We start from the raw sequence: 19,862 nt of genomic DNA, 5'->3' as shown, positions 1-19,862 counted from the left end.
GATTTATACTATTATAAGCTCTTCAAGACTTGGACCACATTCTTTCTTACTGCTATGAATTCACATTTCAAATATATGGCTGTAGACATATATGATTAGGGTTCAATACCTATCTGCTGTGTGTGCCTTGTGAAAATTTACTTAAGCTGAGAACTGTGCCCATTACAATTAATATTCCTTGAAGTAAGCCTCTTTGCAATGTTTTTCTAAAGGAACAAGAATTTGGAGTGGACAGCAGGGGATTTTTAGAAAATGATTGACTACAAAGTTTGCTGTGAAAACTTCTGTACTAGAGCAGTCCTTCATATACGACAAGAATGGTTTATGGAGAGCAACTGCTTTTATCAAATACTTACATCAAGAGCCACAGATTGTTTTGCCCATGATTTTTTCACCTGGTCATACATTATTGTGTTGTTGATACCCAGGCCACAAAAAATAACAAAAGCCTAACAAGAAGAAAAGAATTAAATTAAATTACCAACACAAAATGAATGCTGATTTAGTTATTTCGAAGAACAGGATGAGAACCAAACTAGAAACAAATATAAAATTATAGAAATGTATGATAATTGTGTTTATGGCAGAGATATGTTATCTGAAGGTTGTTGTCTCAGACATGAGAGAAGAAAGATGAGATACCAAGGATGTTGTTTAGTTTGGCTGCAACTTCTAACTTAGCCAGATCCTTCATGCAGAAGGGGTGCCAGTGGTGGTGGCAGTGGATGTAGCTACCACAGTGGCAGTGGCTACTGTGCATCATGGGACAAGGGTCTGCACATTAAGTAAGCACTTGCTCTGGTGGAGGCAAGCAAGTGGCAGTGGATCAGGCAAGCAAGGGAGGTGTTGGCAAAGCCCTTCCTTTGCCCCCGGCCACCAATGGCCATATTTACTGGAGCCTCAAGTCCCTGGATTCTGTGGCAAGCCAAACCCAACCACTAACCATGCCCCCAATTCTCTGAACAACTATAAGTCCAGCAGGCCAGAAAGAATTGTTTGGTGGGCCAGATCTAACCTGCTAGTAGTATATTTTACACCCCTGACTTCATGCCTTGAGGAACAACTAGCAATAACACACACAGTTCACATCTTCAATTGTTTTAACCTGGTGAGGAGTTGCTATCAATCCACTATTCTGCCACAGCTGGGCCCCAGACTACTGTTGATATCCCATTGCCTTCCTTTCCTTCAGGGCTAAGGGGCTATTAAGCAAGTGTTAATTTTAATGATATCATTCCTTTCCTCTTTAGCCATAGAGATTTTTTATATGATAAAACCCCAATTTGATGGTCTTATTACTGTCATTTTTATACAGCTTCTGACCTAGATAAAAATAATCTAAAAAAAAGATACCAGTGAGGATGTTTAATGATTATCCAATTTAAGTGAAATTACATAAAAGACAATTATAATGCCTTTTCTTATTTGTTTGTGTTTATAGAAAAGCCAGGATGCAAGCAGATCTTGCCCTTGTGCCTCCCGAAACAATTTAATGGCAGCACAAAGCCATTTAAACTTTAAAGGGGAGGACAACTGTTCAATTACTGCATGACCTGGGAAATGCCCTGTAGGATTCCCCAGCTTGCAGATGTGCACCTGGGTTGGGATGCTGCAGTGTGAAATGTGTGCCCCAGGAATCCCCTTCAGGGGACTCCTGGAGTAGGTATCTGCAGGCCAGGGAAGCCCCATGGTGGTTTCCCCACTTGTGCACCCTCAGTTGGGGCTCAGTAGCATGAAACCCAGGCCTCTAAAGCCCTGGGAATGGCAGGGGCCTGACTGTACAGGACAACAGTCCTGGTGACATCTGTTTGTGCTGTTCAACAGCTTTGATGGGACACCACCAGCCGATGGGGCAACAAAACAATGGCTATTTGTACCGTAGGTGCACAGAACTTATGCTGATAAAATAGACTGTTAGTACAAAATGAAGTACTTCTTACCTCAAATAGTCTCTGATCAGCATCATCAAAAGGCTTCCCATCAAGCCTATTCAGCACTTGAGCTACGCCTTTAAACAGATAAAAAAAGGTTATAATATATGTATATAAAATTCATCATGCAGAAATTGCTGTCCATTACCAATAATTAAAATATGTTTTCACTGAAAAACAAAACTTCAAACATTCATGATGGAAAAAATAAATAAATGTTCATATTTGAAACATTGATGATTTATTGTGATTCCTTTATCCAGGGAATATATTACTTTTAGGGATTTTCTTCACTGTGCAAGTGCCGTATTTGCTACTTAACACAGTATTGCATATAATGTTTTGCATGGAAAACTAAGGCCCAAATTCAGCGAGGTATTTAAGCTTCTTAAGCAGCTGTCAAACTAGGAGCAGTTATGAAATATCAAGGACTCAGGGACTTCAAGTTACGAATGTAAATTTGCTGAATCAGTGGCTAAAACTTGGCTAATTTACTATGACCTACATACAAGTCTCTTTCCCCCATGACTGTTCCAACTATTTGTTTAGTCACTTAACGCATAATTCTATTAAGCAACTTGAAGGAAAAAAAATCTATTCAAAGCTGCTGGCTCCAAACTAATAATATTGAATTCCTTTGCAAAACTCTGTTCGCAAAATTCTCTTCTTTCTGTTGTACTCATCTACTGTATACCCAAATAAAAATACTGTAATGTTTTCAGTATTTTGCATACAGAATTTTTCTTCAGCTTCTTTGGATGGATACACACTAGATAAGGGACATAAGCCATATTTTTATAAATTACAATCAGCACATTTACTTTGGTTAAGCAAACACAAAGAACATAGTCATATGGTATAAGAAGTTCCCTCCGTGGAGTACACTCCCCAGTGTCATCAACTACGTGTCATAGCATATGGTTGTGTCCTCAACTAGTGTAAATTGTTGTAAGACCATTGTCTAACTGAGCTATGACAATTTATACAAGTTGAGGACCTAGCTCAAACTTTTCAAAGACCTACCTTTTTGTGTATAAAATCAAGCAGTTGTATGTCTGATCCTGAGAAAAGACAGTAAGGACCTTGTTGGGTTAGATGAGGGGTGATTAGCCACTAGTGCATGGGCCAGATCCAGCCCCCAGTGTGGTGTCATCCAGCCTCCAAGGGGATCCCGATAGCTCCTGTATGGAGCCCCATGAGCCATGGCTCTGCTTGCTAGATCTGGCATGCAAGCAATATGGGGCCTGATCCCAGCATGTGGAGGTGGCAGGGGGCTCCTGGAACCCAATATTGGGTAGGCAGAGGCAGCAGAAAGCCCTGTGCTGCCTCCACCCAGCTGGGATGGGCTCCAGCCAGGTGGAAGGGGGCCAGTACCCTTGGGCCTGATCCCAGCACATGGAGCTGACATGGGTGACTGGGGCCAATCCAGGGCAGGCATGGGCAGAAGGGATCTTCATCTGGCTCATGGACTCACCCTGTGCCATTTGTCTGGCCCACAGGGTCAAAACTGTGAGCATGACTGGATAAAATCAATAGCTGCCCAATCTATGTGGAAACATGAATGAAAACGGTCAGAAAAACCTACCAGGTTGTCTCTCTTTCACTTCGAGTTTCAGGAAATGGATTATTATTACAAGTAAGATAACAATGAAGAAACTGGAAAGCTTAAAAAAGAAATCCATACAGTATCCAAGTCAAAACATTTCTTCCCCTATACTTAAAATGCATCCTAAGTATTAGGCAGACAATGTTCTTTGCATGAATCTGATATCTTTTATTAGACCAACTTAAATAGTTGGAAAATAATTATTAACAAGCAAGCTTTTGGGTTCAAAAAACCTTCATTCTTAACATATTCAACTGTGGAAAAGAAGAAAAAGGATTACAGAATTAAGACAGAATTAAATTTACATTAGCACTATAATGACACAAACAGTTATGAGGAGTATCTTACCAATTATCTGGTGATTGCTATTCCATATAGGAACACAAAGAACAGACCTTATGTGAAAGCCAGAAATCTGGTCAGCCTAGGATATAAAAAAATGAGAATTTTAGCCATTGATATAGTATCTAGTTAGTTATTTACAGCCTTCTGAAGTTCCAGTAATAAAGTCATGGAGGACTTCAGTATGAAAACATTTACAAATCCACCTTGCTCACATCATGTTGGCCTTTCAAGTAAAAGTTCATTAAGATTTTTTTCATGAAAATAGCAAGCAATTTTAATACTAACTACTTGCTGGGAAAAGTTTCTACTTGAACCTTACCAAATATATAAAGAACCCAAAGGCCTTGCCTCAGAAACCTCATGGTATTTGACTACTGATTTGAACCTGGAAGCTGCAAGTAGGAGAGGAACAGTATAAAAAACCCTGGCCATACCCTGTTCACTCTCCCTTTCGGCATCCACTCTCTGCTACTGTGATGTTAAAATCCATCAAACAGATTTGAAGCAAGGGCCTCTTAAAAAAATTAATCTGAGATTGGCTTTGAAAAACAACCAAACAGAAAGAGACAATAAAGTAAGAAATGAGCAGGGAACTTTCTGGGAGGAAAAAAGGCAGTTTCAGGAGGAACTGAGGAATATGGTCAAAAGGAGAAACTGAGATTTCCTACATAAATGATACCTGTAACTATAATATCTCCTTCTTGCTTTGAGGTAATAGGCCATGGTATGAAATACTGTCATCTACTTTTATTTCAACTAATTCTTCACTTCCTTTGCTTTATTTTTTATAAATATTGGCACAAGATACCTCAAGGTAAGTGATTCTTGAATCTGAAGAGAGTTGAGAGAAGGCCAAGAAGAAAGACTTACCCCAGCCAAGACAGAGGCATATCTTACTAAGTGATATTCTAATATGGCAAAGGTCCAGTGTTTGTAAGTATCTACACATGTGAACTGCTCACTAAAATCAGAAGGAAGTACTACGTGAAATTCAGCATAAGACACTGCTCTATTAGACATATGATTTTTTTGTTAAGAAATGAGTAATTTTATTTAAGCAGATGAAGGAATGTGTGATATATCCTGAACTCAGACTAACAAACTCTAACTAAAAGCACACTTCAAGCATTCATGGGTTACTATCTAACAAAAGGCATTTTGTCATTTTTTGGCATACAGTGAAATTACATATCTTTTTTGTATTTTGAAATATTTTGGATATTTAGGATCACATATTTACAGAGCTGGGCCAGCCTCGAGCAACTCAGATGGACTCAGCACAGATGAAAATGGGCTTACATAAATATTTCCTTTGCCACAATAGTATTTCCTGGATTATTTTTTTTTTACATAGTTACTATATTACAGGTAAACACTACTGAGTTCAACTGAGTTATACCAGGCTCCTCCAGCTCTATAAATTTGCTCTCCTACCTTTATAAGCATATGGAATATTTTTATATAAAAGGGTTTCATATTATTCCAAAAAACTATATCTAATTTCACATATGTGCAAGATGTAAAACATAGGATTTTTATATAGCAATCATAAATAAGTTATAGATTCATTTTTTTCTGTGAGGTAAATTTGTGTAAGATGAAATTTTATGAGGTCCAATCCAATATAATGCAAGTTTTCTGTGGAAGGGAAAAGAAGAAAAGAAGACCCTTCTATATTTCATTTGCTATCTGAGTTTTGCAGATCTTGTTTTGATGTAGGTCTTAAAATATTTATTAATACAATTGTTCGATGAAAAAATGGTTTGACAAACATTTCTTTGAAGATCTGAAGATCTAAGTTACCGTAGGGAAGGGTATACGTGTTTTTGTAAGTGCAGAGGTAGAACAACAAGGTAAGTGTTTCTTGTTCTATTTTATTTTAATGAGTGGTGCACCTGATTGTTTTTAATACACCTGATTGTCTGATGTTATTTCCAACAAGTAGTTTTGAAGATTAAATGTTATGATCATACCAACATATACAATGATTCACAGCAGTCTTTTTCTATGTAAGTCAGGCAGTATCACTTAGTCTCTAGAATTTTAGTAAGTTTGAAATAAATATGGTATGCCTGCATTAGTAATTAGATCACGACATACTGAAAGTGTAACATCAAGGATTCGTATATTTTACTTCAGCATCTCTCATTGAGATCAAGTATTCCTCAGGCCAGTGGTGTCCTTTGGGTTGTTGGGGCCCTGGACAAGAGAATAATTTGGGGCCCTTTATAGGTAGGAGTGCACTGATAGAGATTTTTGGGGTCAATACCAATAGCTGATTTTTAAGGAGGCATATCGGCTGATACCAATCTGATTTCTGATACCAGCCTGGCAGCCTGAAGAGCAGTGTCCAGTTGGTAAGTCTGTTGTGGTAAAAGGGGAGCGGGGAGGGAAGGGGCATAGGGAAGCAAATCAAGGGCCCCACGGTGAGGGAGGAAGTGGGTCTGGGACAGGGCCACAGCTCATCTGGGGGATGTGGGTGGGAGAAGGGGTGGCTCCTGCTGCTGCACACTGCTCTTCCAGGAGCCGCTTGCCCAGTGGCTCATCTGGCACTTGCCCACTGGTTTGGTGGCTCTGCCGTTGCTCCTGCTGCTCATGCAAGAGAGCATGGCGGAGGGGTCATGTGTCCCCAGATCTGCATGGGGTGGGTGGTGCTGTGCTTGGGGCGGGAAGCAGTGATGCTGGGAGCGGGGCTACAAAAGGAGGCTGCAGCCCCCCATAGCTTCCCTCCCAGCACCCCTGCTACATACCCCAAGTGCAGCCCAGTGCACCCCTGGCCCTGCGCACATCCAGGACACGCCCCCCCATGCCCTCCTACATGAGGGGCAGGAACAGCAGTGGGAGTTGCCCCTGCCCCCTCCCCACACCCCTGGATGAGCCACAGCTCCATCCCGTGCCTGCTCTGCCCTGACTGGGCAGTGCTTGCCCCAACCCCTGTCCCAGCTCCACTCCCTCCCACACCATGGGGGACCTTGATCTGCCCTCCCACACCCCTTCCCTCTCCCCTCTCCTTTCACCACAACAGACTTATCAGCTGGATACTGCTCTTCAACCTGCCAGGCTGTGCTTCTCACCACCTACGTGCTGCACTGTGGCTGTGCATGCACGGGCCATTTATCGGCCAAATTATCGGCCATATCAGGCCAATTTCCAACACATACTATTTTCTTTATATTGGTGCTGATCCAATATCAGACTGATGTATCGGTGCACCTCTACTTAGAGGCTTAATTTTGATGACCTATAAGCAAGTCGGACATTTTCAATTTCGATTTCACTTTGCCCTATCCATAAAACTGCAATGCAAGTATCTGAATACAATATTGATAATACAAATATTCACTATAATTAATTTTTATTTTTATAAAGTGTGGGGCCCCTGGCAGTCGCCTGGTTTGCCCTCCCCTAAGACTGCTACTGCTCAGGCCTAAATTGTATTTTCTGAAATTCTGAATAAATTACTTCTTGCAAAGTTCTTCCAGAAGCTACTTCAGCAAGTGCATTTTTAAAATACTCTTTTCTGTTTTGGGTTGGTTTGAGACCTATTCCTTATACTTGAAATGGTATTAAACTTCCCTTGCTGCAACTTGAGACTGTTGCTCCTTGTTCTGTCACCTGCTACCACTGACAGCAGTCTAGCTCCATCATTTTGAAACCACCCTTTGCATAATTGAAGGCTTCTATTATATTCCCCCTCAGTCTTCTCTTCTCCAGACTAAATAAGTCAAGTTCTTCTTGTTGAAGCTCTTCTACTTCATAATAGAAAAATTTCAGAAGAGGAGCCAGAGTACCAACTTCACATGACCCTGCTGTCTAGTGGTTGGGGAAATATTCTACGAGACAGAAACTGAGTTTAAATCTTCTCAGTCATTTAAACCCAGATCCTATGTAAGTGGTCATATCAGTGAACTACTAGAAAAAAGGGTATTGTGTCCTGCCTCTGCTACTCTTCTCAGCAATGGTTTAGGTGCCAACTGTTGCAAGAGGGTTCAGGGCTGTGAATCCTTGGTGAAGGGAGGTGGAGACAGACACTGAGCTGATCAGCACCATCAAGACTGAGCCACTCTGGGCACACCTGGAAACAGAACTTAAGAGCAACTGAAGAACTAGTAACTGAGAAACCGTCAGCAACTGAGGGTAACTAGTAATCTGTGCCCTGGGCAAACCTGGTGAGCAATCACGTGCCTTCTGAATGGTCCTCTCCTGCTGCTGATTTGTGCTCTGGACCAGCCTTTCCCATCCCTGTTGGACACTTTCACACCCCTCTAATGGTCCCCTCTGCCTGCTGCAGATACCAGTGCATCTCTCTTCTCTCCCCCTTTACAGAGCCCCAAACCTCCCTGCTCTAGTCCAAGGGCAACTCTTCTCTCTCACTCTTTCTGATGCCAAAACCTACTTTAGTGACATTTTACAAAGCAAAATTTGGCAGTGGGGGTGTGAGCGAGTGACAGAGTACCTGGGGCATTATGGAAAGTTTTGAGTGGAGAAAAGGGTCAAGATTAATGGTGGGGGAGGTGGCAATAGAGTTGCAGGCGAAGGGGACCATTAGAGGGATGTGAGAGTGCCCACAAGATTTTAAAAAATTCTAAGTAGAGGGAAGGAAGAGAGTGGAGGGGACTTGAGAGCACTCTTTCTAAGTCAGGGCCTGTGTCCTGCTAGCCCACTGCTGATTATGTTATTGCTGAGGAATTTTAATGTTGGGGAGGTAAATATCTGTGGACTTTATGCACAGGTGGCAGTTGAGTAGTGATTTTTTTAAGATTACAGTTTTGAACCTAAGTGCCTAAGGCTAGGTCTATATCAATCCAGTACAGTGGCAGGCAGAGCCTTCCTAAGACATACTGAGTCAGTCCTGTGAACACTGCCTCCCAAACAGGAAGTCGGGTGGCTGCAACACTTGCCAGTGAGCTCTCTCAGCATATTTGACTAGCATGCACACAACCACAGGCAGCATGCACAGTGCTCCAGTACACCACTGCCTGATGCTGTATTGATAAGAATTTATAATTATTGATAATATTAATGAAGATCCTGTTTACATTCAGTGTGTACAGTCCCAGTTACTTTACAGTCCCAGCTATGATGTCTACATAATAGACATAATATAATAGCTGTCTATTATGATTCTGCTACTGGGGAACATTAAAAGCTATCAATAGTAGAATTTTCGATGCTAATCATTAGCTTTCAGAGATCTCAAAGCACTTTATAAAAGGAAAGTATCATATACAGATAGGAAAAATGGAGATAATACATGAAGCACCATATTTTTCACATACTAGATGCTCCCAAAAAAACCATGCACCTTGTTTTGGGAAGGCAGAATGACATTTGTCCAGTCATGGCTGAATGCTGAACACAGGGTATTCTGACTGCAGCAGTTGTGGCTGCAGAAGCGGTTAACACTGTAGCTCTCACCCTGAAGGGTGAACTCTGCTCTCTCCCTCCCTGAAGCTGCCAGAGGGAGAAGCCTGGTAGCCATTTTACAGCAGTGTCTCTATGTTTGCTTCTGTCACAGAAAAGAAAAATCTGCTTCCCCGTTTAAGATGCATACTCCAATTTTGGATGGCTGCTTTTTGGGTAAAAGGTGTACATCATATGTGAGTAAATACAGTAAATGCCCACGTACTTAAAGCCTTACTGCTGTTGACAGGCCAAATTAAACAAGTTGAAAAGAAAAACTGTAATTCAAATGTTCTTGTGCTTTATATTCATTTGGACTTGATGATAAAACTGATTTATTATTCTTAACTGCATAGATATGACAGTGTATTTAAATTTTAAAAAAAATCTCTTACTTCAGCATCAAAGCGAGGATCCTGATATGCATCACTGATGTTCACTGGAAGACCCGTAGAAGCTACTAGCTCAGCAATGCTATTATTTATTAGCCAGTCAGAATAAGATGATGATTTCTCCATACTGTCTTTGAAACTATCATAAAGGCATAGGAAGGGAGAAAAGAATACAATCAATGTTGCTTGAAGTCTACCATGCATCTCACAGGCATAGTCAAGTTAACATCAAAATTATTTATAAATCAATAATAGCTGATAAAGTCCATCAGCCAAAAGATAAACAGCAATACCAAAAGTACTAGTTTTGATTATACTGTAAACATGTATGAGGCATGTCCTGGAAACCTTTTATTAATACCAGAAAAGCTTATTCACGTGAATATTTTTGCTGGATGACAGTTTTGAAAATCACTGGTAAAACTTCCATTAACTTCACTAGGGCCAGGATTTCACTTCAGCTGGACTATTCACGTAAGTGGTACTCATGAGAGATAGGCAAGTGCAGGATCAGGTAACTAAATGATCAGAAATGATTAATTCACAAAACCCCCTGGAAAGGGATCAAATGCAAGGGGTTTTTTTGTAAAAATAAGGACTTAGAAGAATACATAGCAAGAATATAAATCTCAGGTTTTTTTGCAAGACAAGTTAGCCAACTAATTTTCCCCATTAATATGTATACCACAAGTTAATCTATCAACAAAAAGAAAAATATTACTCAAGATTTTTTGAAAGGATGCAACATTATTGGGTTAATTCCACTCCAGTTAGTATTTTAAAAAATCATCAAAACTCAGAGAAAGGAGAAATTTGTTTAACACCATTTCTGCAGGAAACTACTAATAGCTTCCAGCAGGTGTCAAAAAAGATTCCTCATTTTAAATAGATAGTTTTCCAAAGTAAATTGTCAGTTTATAATGTAATGATATATTTCTCACCTACCCCACTGTTTAAAAAAAAAACCTATAAAGATTTTGATTAAAGAATAAAATCCTCAGATAAACCCCATTTATGATAGAGTTCAAGTTGAAAGTGTATATCAATAATTTACAACAGTATTGCAATTACCCCCACAAAAAACCAAAACCTCAACTTTCTACAACAATTACATTTACAGTTAAGTTTAAGCTTTAAACAAATCAAAACATATCAAGATTAATATGCATAAACAGACACCCAGATAAACTTTACTCTACCCTGTATGATTATTGCATGGCATCAGTACCAATATAACTGATGTATAAAGACAGAATAGATTATTTTCATAACATCTTATTTATGGTATCAGAATTATTGTTGTTTGCATGCTACATCTTTACAATAACTGCATTTCTCTAAGTTTTACACTTACAAGAACTCCTGTTTTCCTATTCTTTCAATGTCATTCCTAAGCGGACGGTATTAGATCATTATGATTAAATAAAAATGATGCTCAATAAAGAATTCTAAATATACCTGAACCTAGAGTGGGATTCTTTTCTATTTTTTGTGTGGGACCGTGACTCCTAAAACCAGAAAATTGTAAATGAAAATGTTACTGAGTAACTAAAAAATGTACCATTTGCAGATTTCTTGGTTTAAAAATAAAAGGAAACTGGTTACAGTACCTTATTTTTCAGCATTTTTAGTTCAAACTTTTCAATAATTCAACAGACATTTTTTGCAGTTTGCATTGGCAAAAACTGCAAAATATTGAATCATGTGGAAGGCCACACTTCTTAATTTTAGCCTGCAGCCTTGGACTCTGTTGCGAGGTAAGAAAACATAAAGTAGTCCTTTCAATAAATTAAAGTGTTTGACCAGTAAGAGTGAATTAGGGAAATGATACTCTTTTCTGTGGTTGAATCTCTGCCATTGCTAATATGCCTGCAAAACTGGCAAGAAGAGAACATAAGAATTTAGCATTATGGTTTCAAGTTAGCAACTTTGTATATACAAACGTCCCAATGACTGCATAAGCCATAATAAGGTCATTATCCTATTTATCATCAGTCAATAGTAAAATTCCCACTGACTCACTAGGGCTAGGGACAGACATTCAAAAAACCTGAGCCTAAATTGATTCAATCTTTGCAGGTTAATCTAACCTGGCTAGGCTAAATCAGTTTTGTAACCAGACAGACATCCCAGAAATGTAGGCATATGCCTGCAGTGCCTAAGGCTAGAAGCTGGGGGGGAAGGGGGTTGCTAAAACAGCCCTCCCTTCCCTTCCAACAGCCCAGCAGTGTTTATCAGACCATTAAGAAAACAACAGAGGGACCTTACCAGCTATCTGTAGATTCTGCCCTTGTCCCCTGTGCCACAGCTGGAAGGTAGCAAGCATGTGGTATCTGTCACAGAGTCACATAGGTGCCCCGTGAGTGTGAGGGTGATTGGCAGAGCTGTCAATCACCCAGGCAGTTCAGGTGCCTGGTTGCCGGAGCAACCAGGTGGGTCACATGGCCGGAAGAGGGCAGGGCCAGGCCTTTATAACCAGCTGAGGCCGGAGCTGGAAACACAGTTCCCTTCTGGCTGCTGCAGGAGCAGGAGCTCTGCGGCTGAGCTGAGTGGCCTGGGCTAGTGGTTGCTGCTTTACCACGCTAACCAGCTGCGATGATGCAGGGAACAAGATTGCCCTGATGGAAGGTAGGATTGAGAGCCCTGGCGGGGCTTGGAGTTATTGTTAGGCGTGTGGAGCCTTTGTTTATGTTGTAGCCAGAGGGCTTGAGTTTACGTTATAGTTTACACCGGAGGACCGGGTGAGGCTGTAGGGGAGCGAGGAGGCCTCAAGGGGAGCTCCCCAACAGCTTGGGGGTTCCCAGTGCCCAGTTGGGGCACAGTGCCAGGGGCACTATTGTCGGTGCTGCAGAGCACCATATTGCGCCAGGGAGGCACGGTGTGCGGGGTTATAGACCCTGGCCCATAAGGGTGGTGTTTGCCCAGTCGGCAAACGGACCCAGCGAAGGGTCAAGGGGACAGGCACGGCAGTGTGCGCCTGTGCCCCTAGCGTGAGGCGCGCAGTGTCAGCCCTAGGGAGAGGGCAAGGCCCCAGAGCGGGGCCGAGACAGGGCGCGAGGCGTGCGGTGTCAGCCCTCGAGAGGGCAAGGCCCCAGAGCGGGGCCGAGACAGGGCGCGAGGCGTGCGGTGTCAGCCCTCGAGAGGGCAAGGCCCCAGAGCGGGGCAGGGACAGAACGCGAGGCGCTGGACCCCGGCCCTTGAGAGGGCAAGGCTCCAGACCCAAGGGTGCCGAGACTAGGGCGGCGAGAGCGCTCCAGACCCAAGGGTGCCGAGACTAGGGCGGCGAGAGCGCTCCAGACCCAAGGGTGCCGAGACTAGGGCGGCGAGAGCGCTCCAGACCCAAGGCGGAGCTGGCGATTTAGCCAGGCGCCGGCTAGAACCCAGCCCAGGGGCGCCGGTATCAAGCGGCGCTAGCCAGTCGGACCCAGGAGGCGCCAGCGAGTAGCTGGGCGCCAGCGTGACAGGCCCAGGGCGCGGGGAACGGGCTAGAGATTGGGGCCCGACCCAAGGAGGCGCCAGGTGGGCGAGGAGCCCCGGGGCCCGAGAGAGAGAACAAGGGCACCCGAGGGGCGAGGGACCATAAAAACGTCCCCCAGAACAGCTGCGAGGCTTGGGGTGTGCTGAGGGGGAGGTTTGGAGGCACGCATAGCCCTTAAGGCGGGACGCATATCAAAACCCCATTCTGGACTAGGGACAGGACACCAATACCGTCCATTAGGGAACAGGCAGCCTCCACAATATATATAAGTCGTGGCGGGCAAGATTCTGAGGGTGCTACGTCACCAACATGACGGTAGGGGGTGCTAGGGGGTTCACGGCTGCCCCTAGCCCCCGCTCCCTCACAGTATCCTAGCTAATGCTGAGATGTCTGTGAGGGACGGGGGAATGCCACCTCAGCAGAGAGTGGGGAGGGCAGGTGGGGAGCAGAAGCCAGCCAGACGCCTGCAGAGACTGCTGGGGCTGCAGCCAGGGAGCAAAGGGGAGGGGCCAGCCCTGCTGTGGAGCAGACAGCCCCGCTCAGCCCAGGCCAGTGAGCATGTTGGGGGAGTCTAGTTTAATTTAAACCAGCAAGGGGTCTGGAACAGACATTACATAAACTGGTTTGAGCCAAATCAGTTAAGTCTAATACTACATTCAACGAGGTTTATCTCAGATCAATTTCAGCTGTTCTCAAGCTGGTTTATGTGCACTGAACATCTTTTCTGTTATGAGTTTAAACAAGTTTCTGATCACTTAAACCGGTTTATGTGTAATTTCTGTCCCTAGCCTGGGAGTAGTGGCAATGTATACTCAGCAATGTACAGTTATTTGTATGAGCATGTAAGTCCTAGTTTTGAAACAACAATGGATTAATTAAAAAAACATTAAGAAACATTTTTTACCATAAATAAATAAGTATATTCTAGCTTTCACGGTGATTAGCAGCTTCACGGCGGTGCAGATGAATGAATGAATGAAAAAGAAGAATGCAAAGTATTAGAATACCTGAATGCTTCAGTCAGTGCAGAAAGATTGATTTCATTTGGCTGTACTAGTTTCTACAGACTAATCCAAGGAAGTTGTCCATTTCAAAGAAATCCTAACATTCTTTAAAAAAAATCAGTAAAAGCATAAATAGCAATGATCTGTCCCCCCCCCCCCCAAAGGAATGGGGGGGCACAGTGGGGAAGAAAGGGCAAGTTTGATTACTTCCTTTTGTGTCAGCATTTTTGAGTGAATATAACAAATAAATTATGAAGTATCTGGTTTGACAGAAACCTAACTCAAATTTAACATGTTGGAGATAAGTGAAACATTCAATTTAACAATTTAAGATTTATTTCTGGGGGCATAACAGTTTGAAAGAAAAAACCTCCGAAGGGCAAGATTGTAATTACCGATGCAGAGCCCTTGGTTGTATTTAAAAAAAAAAAAAAAAAAAAAAATCCAAGAAAAAGAATAACCACACAACTGGTAGAGATGCAAGACATATAGTGAAGATTAGAATCTGGATGATATTATTATTATTATTACATAAGAAACTGATTAAATCTGTACAAGATTATGAGTGTCAAGCATTTGAAGTGGCAAATAAATTCAAGTTAAAAAAACTAGACATCATTCAGGATGAAGTTTTAGAAGTATGTTACAGGATATAATCTATATCATGAACCAATATTTTACAACTACCCTCTGGAGAGATGTACTCAGATTTAAGAAAGAAGACACTTTTTAGTATTCAGTTCTGAAATTAATTTGAATTCATGGGGGGAGCAGTAGATAAACTGGAGGGTAGGGCTAGGATTCAGAGTGACCTAGTCAAATTGGAGGATTGGGCCAAAAGGAATCTCATGAGGTTCAACAAGGGCAAGTGCAAAGTCCTTCACTTAGGATGGAACAATCCCATGCACCAGTACAGGCTGGGCAGCAACTCTGCAGATAAGGACCTGGGGGTTACAGTGGACAATAAACTGAATATAAGCCAGCATTGTGCCCTTGTTGCCAAGATGGCTAATGGCATATTGGGCTGCACTGGTAGCTGTGTTGCCAGTAGGGCAATGGAAGTGATTATTCTCCTCTCTTCTGCACTGGTGAGGCCACATGTGGAGTACTATTTTCAGTTTTGAGACCCCCCCACTACAGAAAAAATGCGGACAAATTGGAAAGAATCCAGCAGAGGGCAACAAAAATGGTGAGGGAGCCAGGGGACATGACTTATGAGGAGAGGCTGAGGGAACTGGGCTTATTTAGTCTAGAGAAGAGGAGACTGAAAGGGGATTTAATAGCAGCCTTCAACTACCTGAAAGAGGAGGGGGGTTCAAAAGAGGATGGAGCTAAACTGTTCTCAGTGGTGGCAGATGACAGAACAAGTAGCAATGGTCTCAAATTGTAGCAAGGGAAGTTTAGCTTGGATATTAGGAATAATTTTCTCACTAGGAGGATAGTAAAACACTGGAACAGGTTTCCAGAGAGGTGGTGGAAGCTCCATCCTTGGATGTTTTCAAAACCTGGCTAGACAAAGCCTGGCTCCTACCCTGGGGGTCTTTAAGAAGAGGCTTGATGCTTACCTGGCTGGAGTTATTTGAGCCCAGTTTTTCTCCTCCCCAGGCAGGGGTCGGACTTGAAGATCTACAAGGTCCCTTCCAACCCTACTTCTATGATATGATCTAGTTGGGGATGGTCCTGCTTTGAACAGGGGCTGGACTAGGTGACTTCATGAGGTCCCTTCCAAACCTAGCTTTCTATGATTCAACCCTCAGCACAATCACTAGGTAGGTACCCTAGAAAAGTATGACCTCCAATCCACCCTGAAATCTTGACAACAAAACTGGATTGGTTGTTAATTTTATCCTACTCTTACCCACTCTTACTATGGAGGGACAGACATGGGAACTGCCAGAAACAAGACTGAGAACAAGCTACTGTTGCAAACTCATGGTGCATTATAGGACTGTTACAGCCAACATAACTCATAGCAACCTTTAGCCTGTGCAAAATCATACCACAAGCCATTTCAGCGCTTAGGATCAAAGGACCACAAGGATGCCTTAAAACATTTATACTGCACTTAAAAGTGTGACTGCAGCATGTAAGGGAATGCACAAGGTGCTTTAATCTAGCTAGTTTTGATATCAATGAAACAAAATGGCTGCCTCAGACTCCAGTACATACCATTCAAGCTTGTCTGAGATCCTGATTATTTACACAAGCAACTAGACTATGCTACTGCATTTTCTCTGCTTTTTATACCCAAGCTAGATCAGACATATCAGAAGTCACTGTCCTCTCACCCCAGTTGCACCAAATATTACATATCAAAGATGAGAATTCAGTCCTCAGGACTTTTCAGATATAATTAGAGAATCACAAATGAAAGAAAATACTGGTATGATATTTTTGTGAAAGGGGAATATATTAAGAAAGGTCTGATACTTCATTCTTAAAACACAAGTTATAGTTTTTCAAAATGAGTATGAATCTATCGTTATGATTATTTAGGCAAAAGAGGGCAAAGAAACAATGTCAATTTCTCTTAAAACTTAGCAAGCAAATTTATCAGAATTTGGAAAGCTGAATTATCCCAAGAGTTTACTCCTTCTTCCTCCTCACACCCTTTGCTTTGTTTTTCAGTTAGAGTTTCTACTAGACCTGTCCTCAGCCTACATTCTGCTCAGCTTCCTACTACAGCTTCAAAGAAATGGTACTGATCCTCACTGGGGTCATAATGAAGGACCTGATCTTGCAGCTTTTATTCAGCTGAAATATCCAGTGATTCTAATTCAGCAGGAGTTTTTCATGAATACAGTCTGTGGAATCTAGTCTGAAAAGGACAAAAGTCATTGGAAATAATTTTCAAATGTCAAATGCTTCAGGCATTGTTTTGTATCCTGGCTAACCTTTATTTTCTTATTGTAGTTCAAATAGCCAGACTAATGCATGTGCTGGGATTATTGTGCAGATCAAAATGTGAGAGACTGAGTGCTAGTCTATAAGTGACCTTTGTATACCCAACTGGGCTGTCCAAGCAGGTGAGATGAAAGAAAAGCAACATTGTTCTTCATACCAAAGATAAAGGACCAGAGATACATGGGCATATACCATTATGTCTATAGAAAAATCTGATACGGTTCAGGCATGGAAGTATTCACATATCTAATAAGATTAAAATGAAACCCATCTTGGCTAGGCCACATGACAATTTTTCTGGTTTGATAATTTTTTCAAAAGAAATTCCAGGAATTTACATCAAATCTTTGAAGTAAAATCTTATCTGTTTTATATGTACCAATAAAAACACAAAATATTCCCCAAAAAATTATCCCTTGATCTTCCTTTTGCCCCCTGGGGAAAATTCCTTGGGATATGAAACAAAATGCCACATGGGTGGAACACCTTCCTTCTATGAGCACAGGAGTAACTTCATACACAAATGTGCCTGTCTGAACTGTGATTTTTGTGGCACTACCACAAACAGAAACCTTGTCCCACATTTCCCAGTACTATATGCCTTGACAAATGAGGTCTCTCCCCCAGTTAATTCTCTCAGGAAAAAACCCAAACAAACTGGTATAATGAGTTTCCTGATCAAAAGTAATGAATTACAATTCCAATATGCACTAAGAGGTCAAAAGTTTATGCTTTAATAACCTCAACTTTACCTAGATTCTTATCGGTCATTTCCCTTCTACTCCTTACCTCACCTGTCCCACTTCTCTTGGTTGGGAGACAGGGCACAAAAGTGGAATTTGGGAGACCTGGATTCTTTTCCTGGCTTTGCTTCTGCCTATTTTTGTCTTACTTGTACAAGTCTCTGCTCCTTATGCTCTCCCTCTGCTACCTACCTTTGCAAAGTACTTTGCGATCTACAGATGCAAAGATTTAAATTGTATAACCTATAATGCATTTGATCACCATAGTAATTAGCTATGGTAGCTCCCCTTACATTTTTGAAAGTGATGAGGTACAGCTTTAAGAAATGTAGATTTTTGTTTACTGCATACTTTAAAGCCTAGTTTAAAAGGTCACAGTTAAAGCTGGTAAATTACAAAATTCTCTGCCTGTCTGACAGATTACTGAAATTTAGGTTTAACATTTGCATTTTATATGCATCATTTTAATTTCAAAATCAGAATAAACTGCTTATTTATTCTTTCCCTTGTAATTTATAGGAAAGGTTTAGTTTTCAAGCTGAGCTATAACATCAAAGAAAAATCATTCAGCACCACCCCTGTATTTTCATTAATTTAGTATCTGGGTACCTTTAGGTGACTAAATACCACTCACAAGGACCACTACAGGACTTGGTTCCTAGGAAAGCAGACCAATAACAAGAAACATCTGTTTGCACTCCTGTTTCCAATCTATTATTTTATCAATAATAGATTTACAGGCAATTATCTGTTTTGATAATTTTAGAAATGTAGTTATGTTTAAAAAACTTGTGTAAGTTTGGATGAACTCTCACTTAGCATTCAAGCATACTAATTTAACATTTGACTAATCCCCATTTCCAGAGATCGGTCCCCCTTTGAAAACAGATAGAGAATCAAAACCCATTGGACAGTCTGACAGTCAAATCTTTGACAGTACTGCAAAGAAATATTTTATGCCCCATGAATTAACACAAATCTGAAAAAATACTACGAATACATAAAAAGTTACTTTTTTATTTTTATACTTAACAAACAAAGCAACACGTGTATAATTGTAAATAGTGTAGTATTCTTTATGAGCAATAATAGGTCATCAGATCCTTCCTGCTTCCTCTGCAGTTTACATTTACATAAAGGTAGTAAGTGAATGTTGAATTTTATTCAAGCAATACTCCCTTTGAAAGAAATGGGAGTTCTGCCTGAGTAAAAAGTGCAGGGTCAGGCTCTTTTCATATTAAGTAATGTCCAATATTATATAAAAGTCTACTTAGCTTTAACAGACCAAACAGCTACAAAAACGTTAATCCACTACCACAGAAGACACAAGTTCTAACCTGTTCTCAGTATCAGCACTGCATTTTGGAGACATCAGCTCAAATGATTTTGTAAATTTCACCACCTGTTATAAAAACATATATTAATTTATTCTACTGGAATATATCATCTTATATTTTAACAATACTTTTACAGTCACCTTAGACTAAATGTTCAATGTAAAATACACACATGAACTAGTCACATATTCCAAACTATACATTGTAAATAACAGAAAAGCAACTATAATAATTGATATTTTCTTAATATTCCTCTTACAAGCTATATTTTTCTCTTACCACATGTTTTTTTACCATCCTACTCTTTCTGGAAGTAGGGCACAGTCCAGAGACTATTTGCTTGAGTAGGCTCAACACTTCAAAGAGCTAATATACATAAAGACAGTCAGTTCCCTTAATTAAATAAAAAGGTGAACATCCTTAAAGAAGGATTCGTTTCCATGATTCATCCAAATGTTCATTCAAAGGATTTGTTCACCATTTAGTCCAGAACAATCAAATGTATATTCAGGAATGGCTGGCTGGGTTTCAGTACTGCAGGAAAGCATCTGGAGTTATTGTGGACCACAGACTGCGTGAGTGAACAGTATATTTCTCTTGCAAACATCCCAGTAGCATACTGGGTTTCATTTACAAGAATGCAGTGTGCTAGTCAAGGGAAATGATTCTTTCACTCAAGTCAGCACTGGTGAGACCTCACCTGGAGTCATGTGTCCAGT

At 41.2% G+C, this 19,862-nt stretch overlaps 1 protein-coding gene across 1 annotated transcript in view; it reads right to left on the bottom strand.

The window, feature by feature from the left end:
* The window catches only part of PDE11A (phosphodiesterase 11A), a 262,869-nt gene that overhangs the window by 106,134 nt on the left and 136,873 nt on the right, over positions 1–19,862 (bottom strand). The window contains exons 5-9 of the mRNA XM_090045374.1: positions 19,144–19,208; positions 9,681–9,816; positions 3,886–3,961; positions 1,941–2,008; positions 357–449 (exon numbers count right to left, since the gene is read on the bottom strand). Of these exons, the coding sequence (XP_089901500.1) occupies positions 357–449; positions 1,941–2,008; positions 3,886–3,961; positions 9,681–9,816; positions 19,144–19,208 (438 nt within the window). The remainder of the gene's footprint in view (positions 1–356; positions 450–1,940; positions 2,009–3,885; positions 3,962–9,680; positions 9,817–19,143; positions 19,209–19,862) is intronic.

This window comes from Crocodylus siamensis, chromosome 4 (assembly GCF_052110815.1).
Source record: "Crocodylus siamensis isolate JL-2025a chromosome 4, ASM5211081v1, whole genome shotgun sequence".
Classification (NCBI taxonomy): domain Eukaryota; kingdom Metazoa; phylum Chordata; order Crocodylia; family Crocodylidae; genus Crocodylus; species Crocodylus siamensis.
The sequence above is the reverse complement of the archived record's forward strand: the minus strand, read 5'-3'. Positions and strand labels throughout refer to the sequence as shown.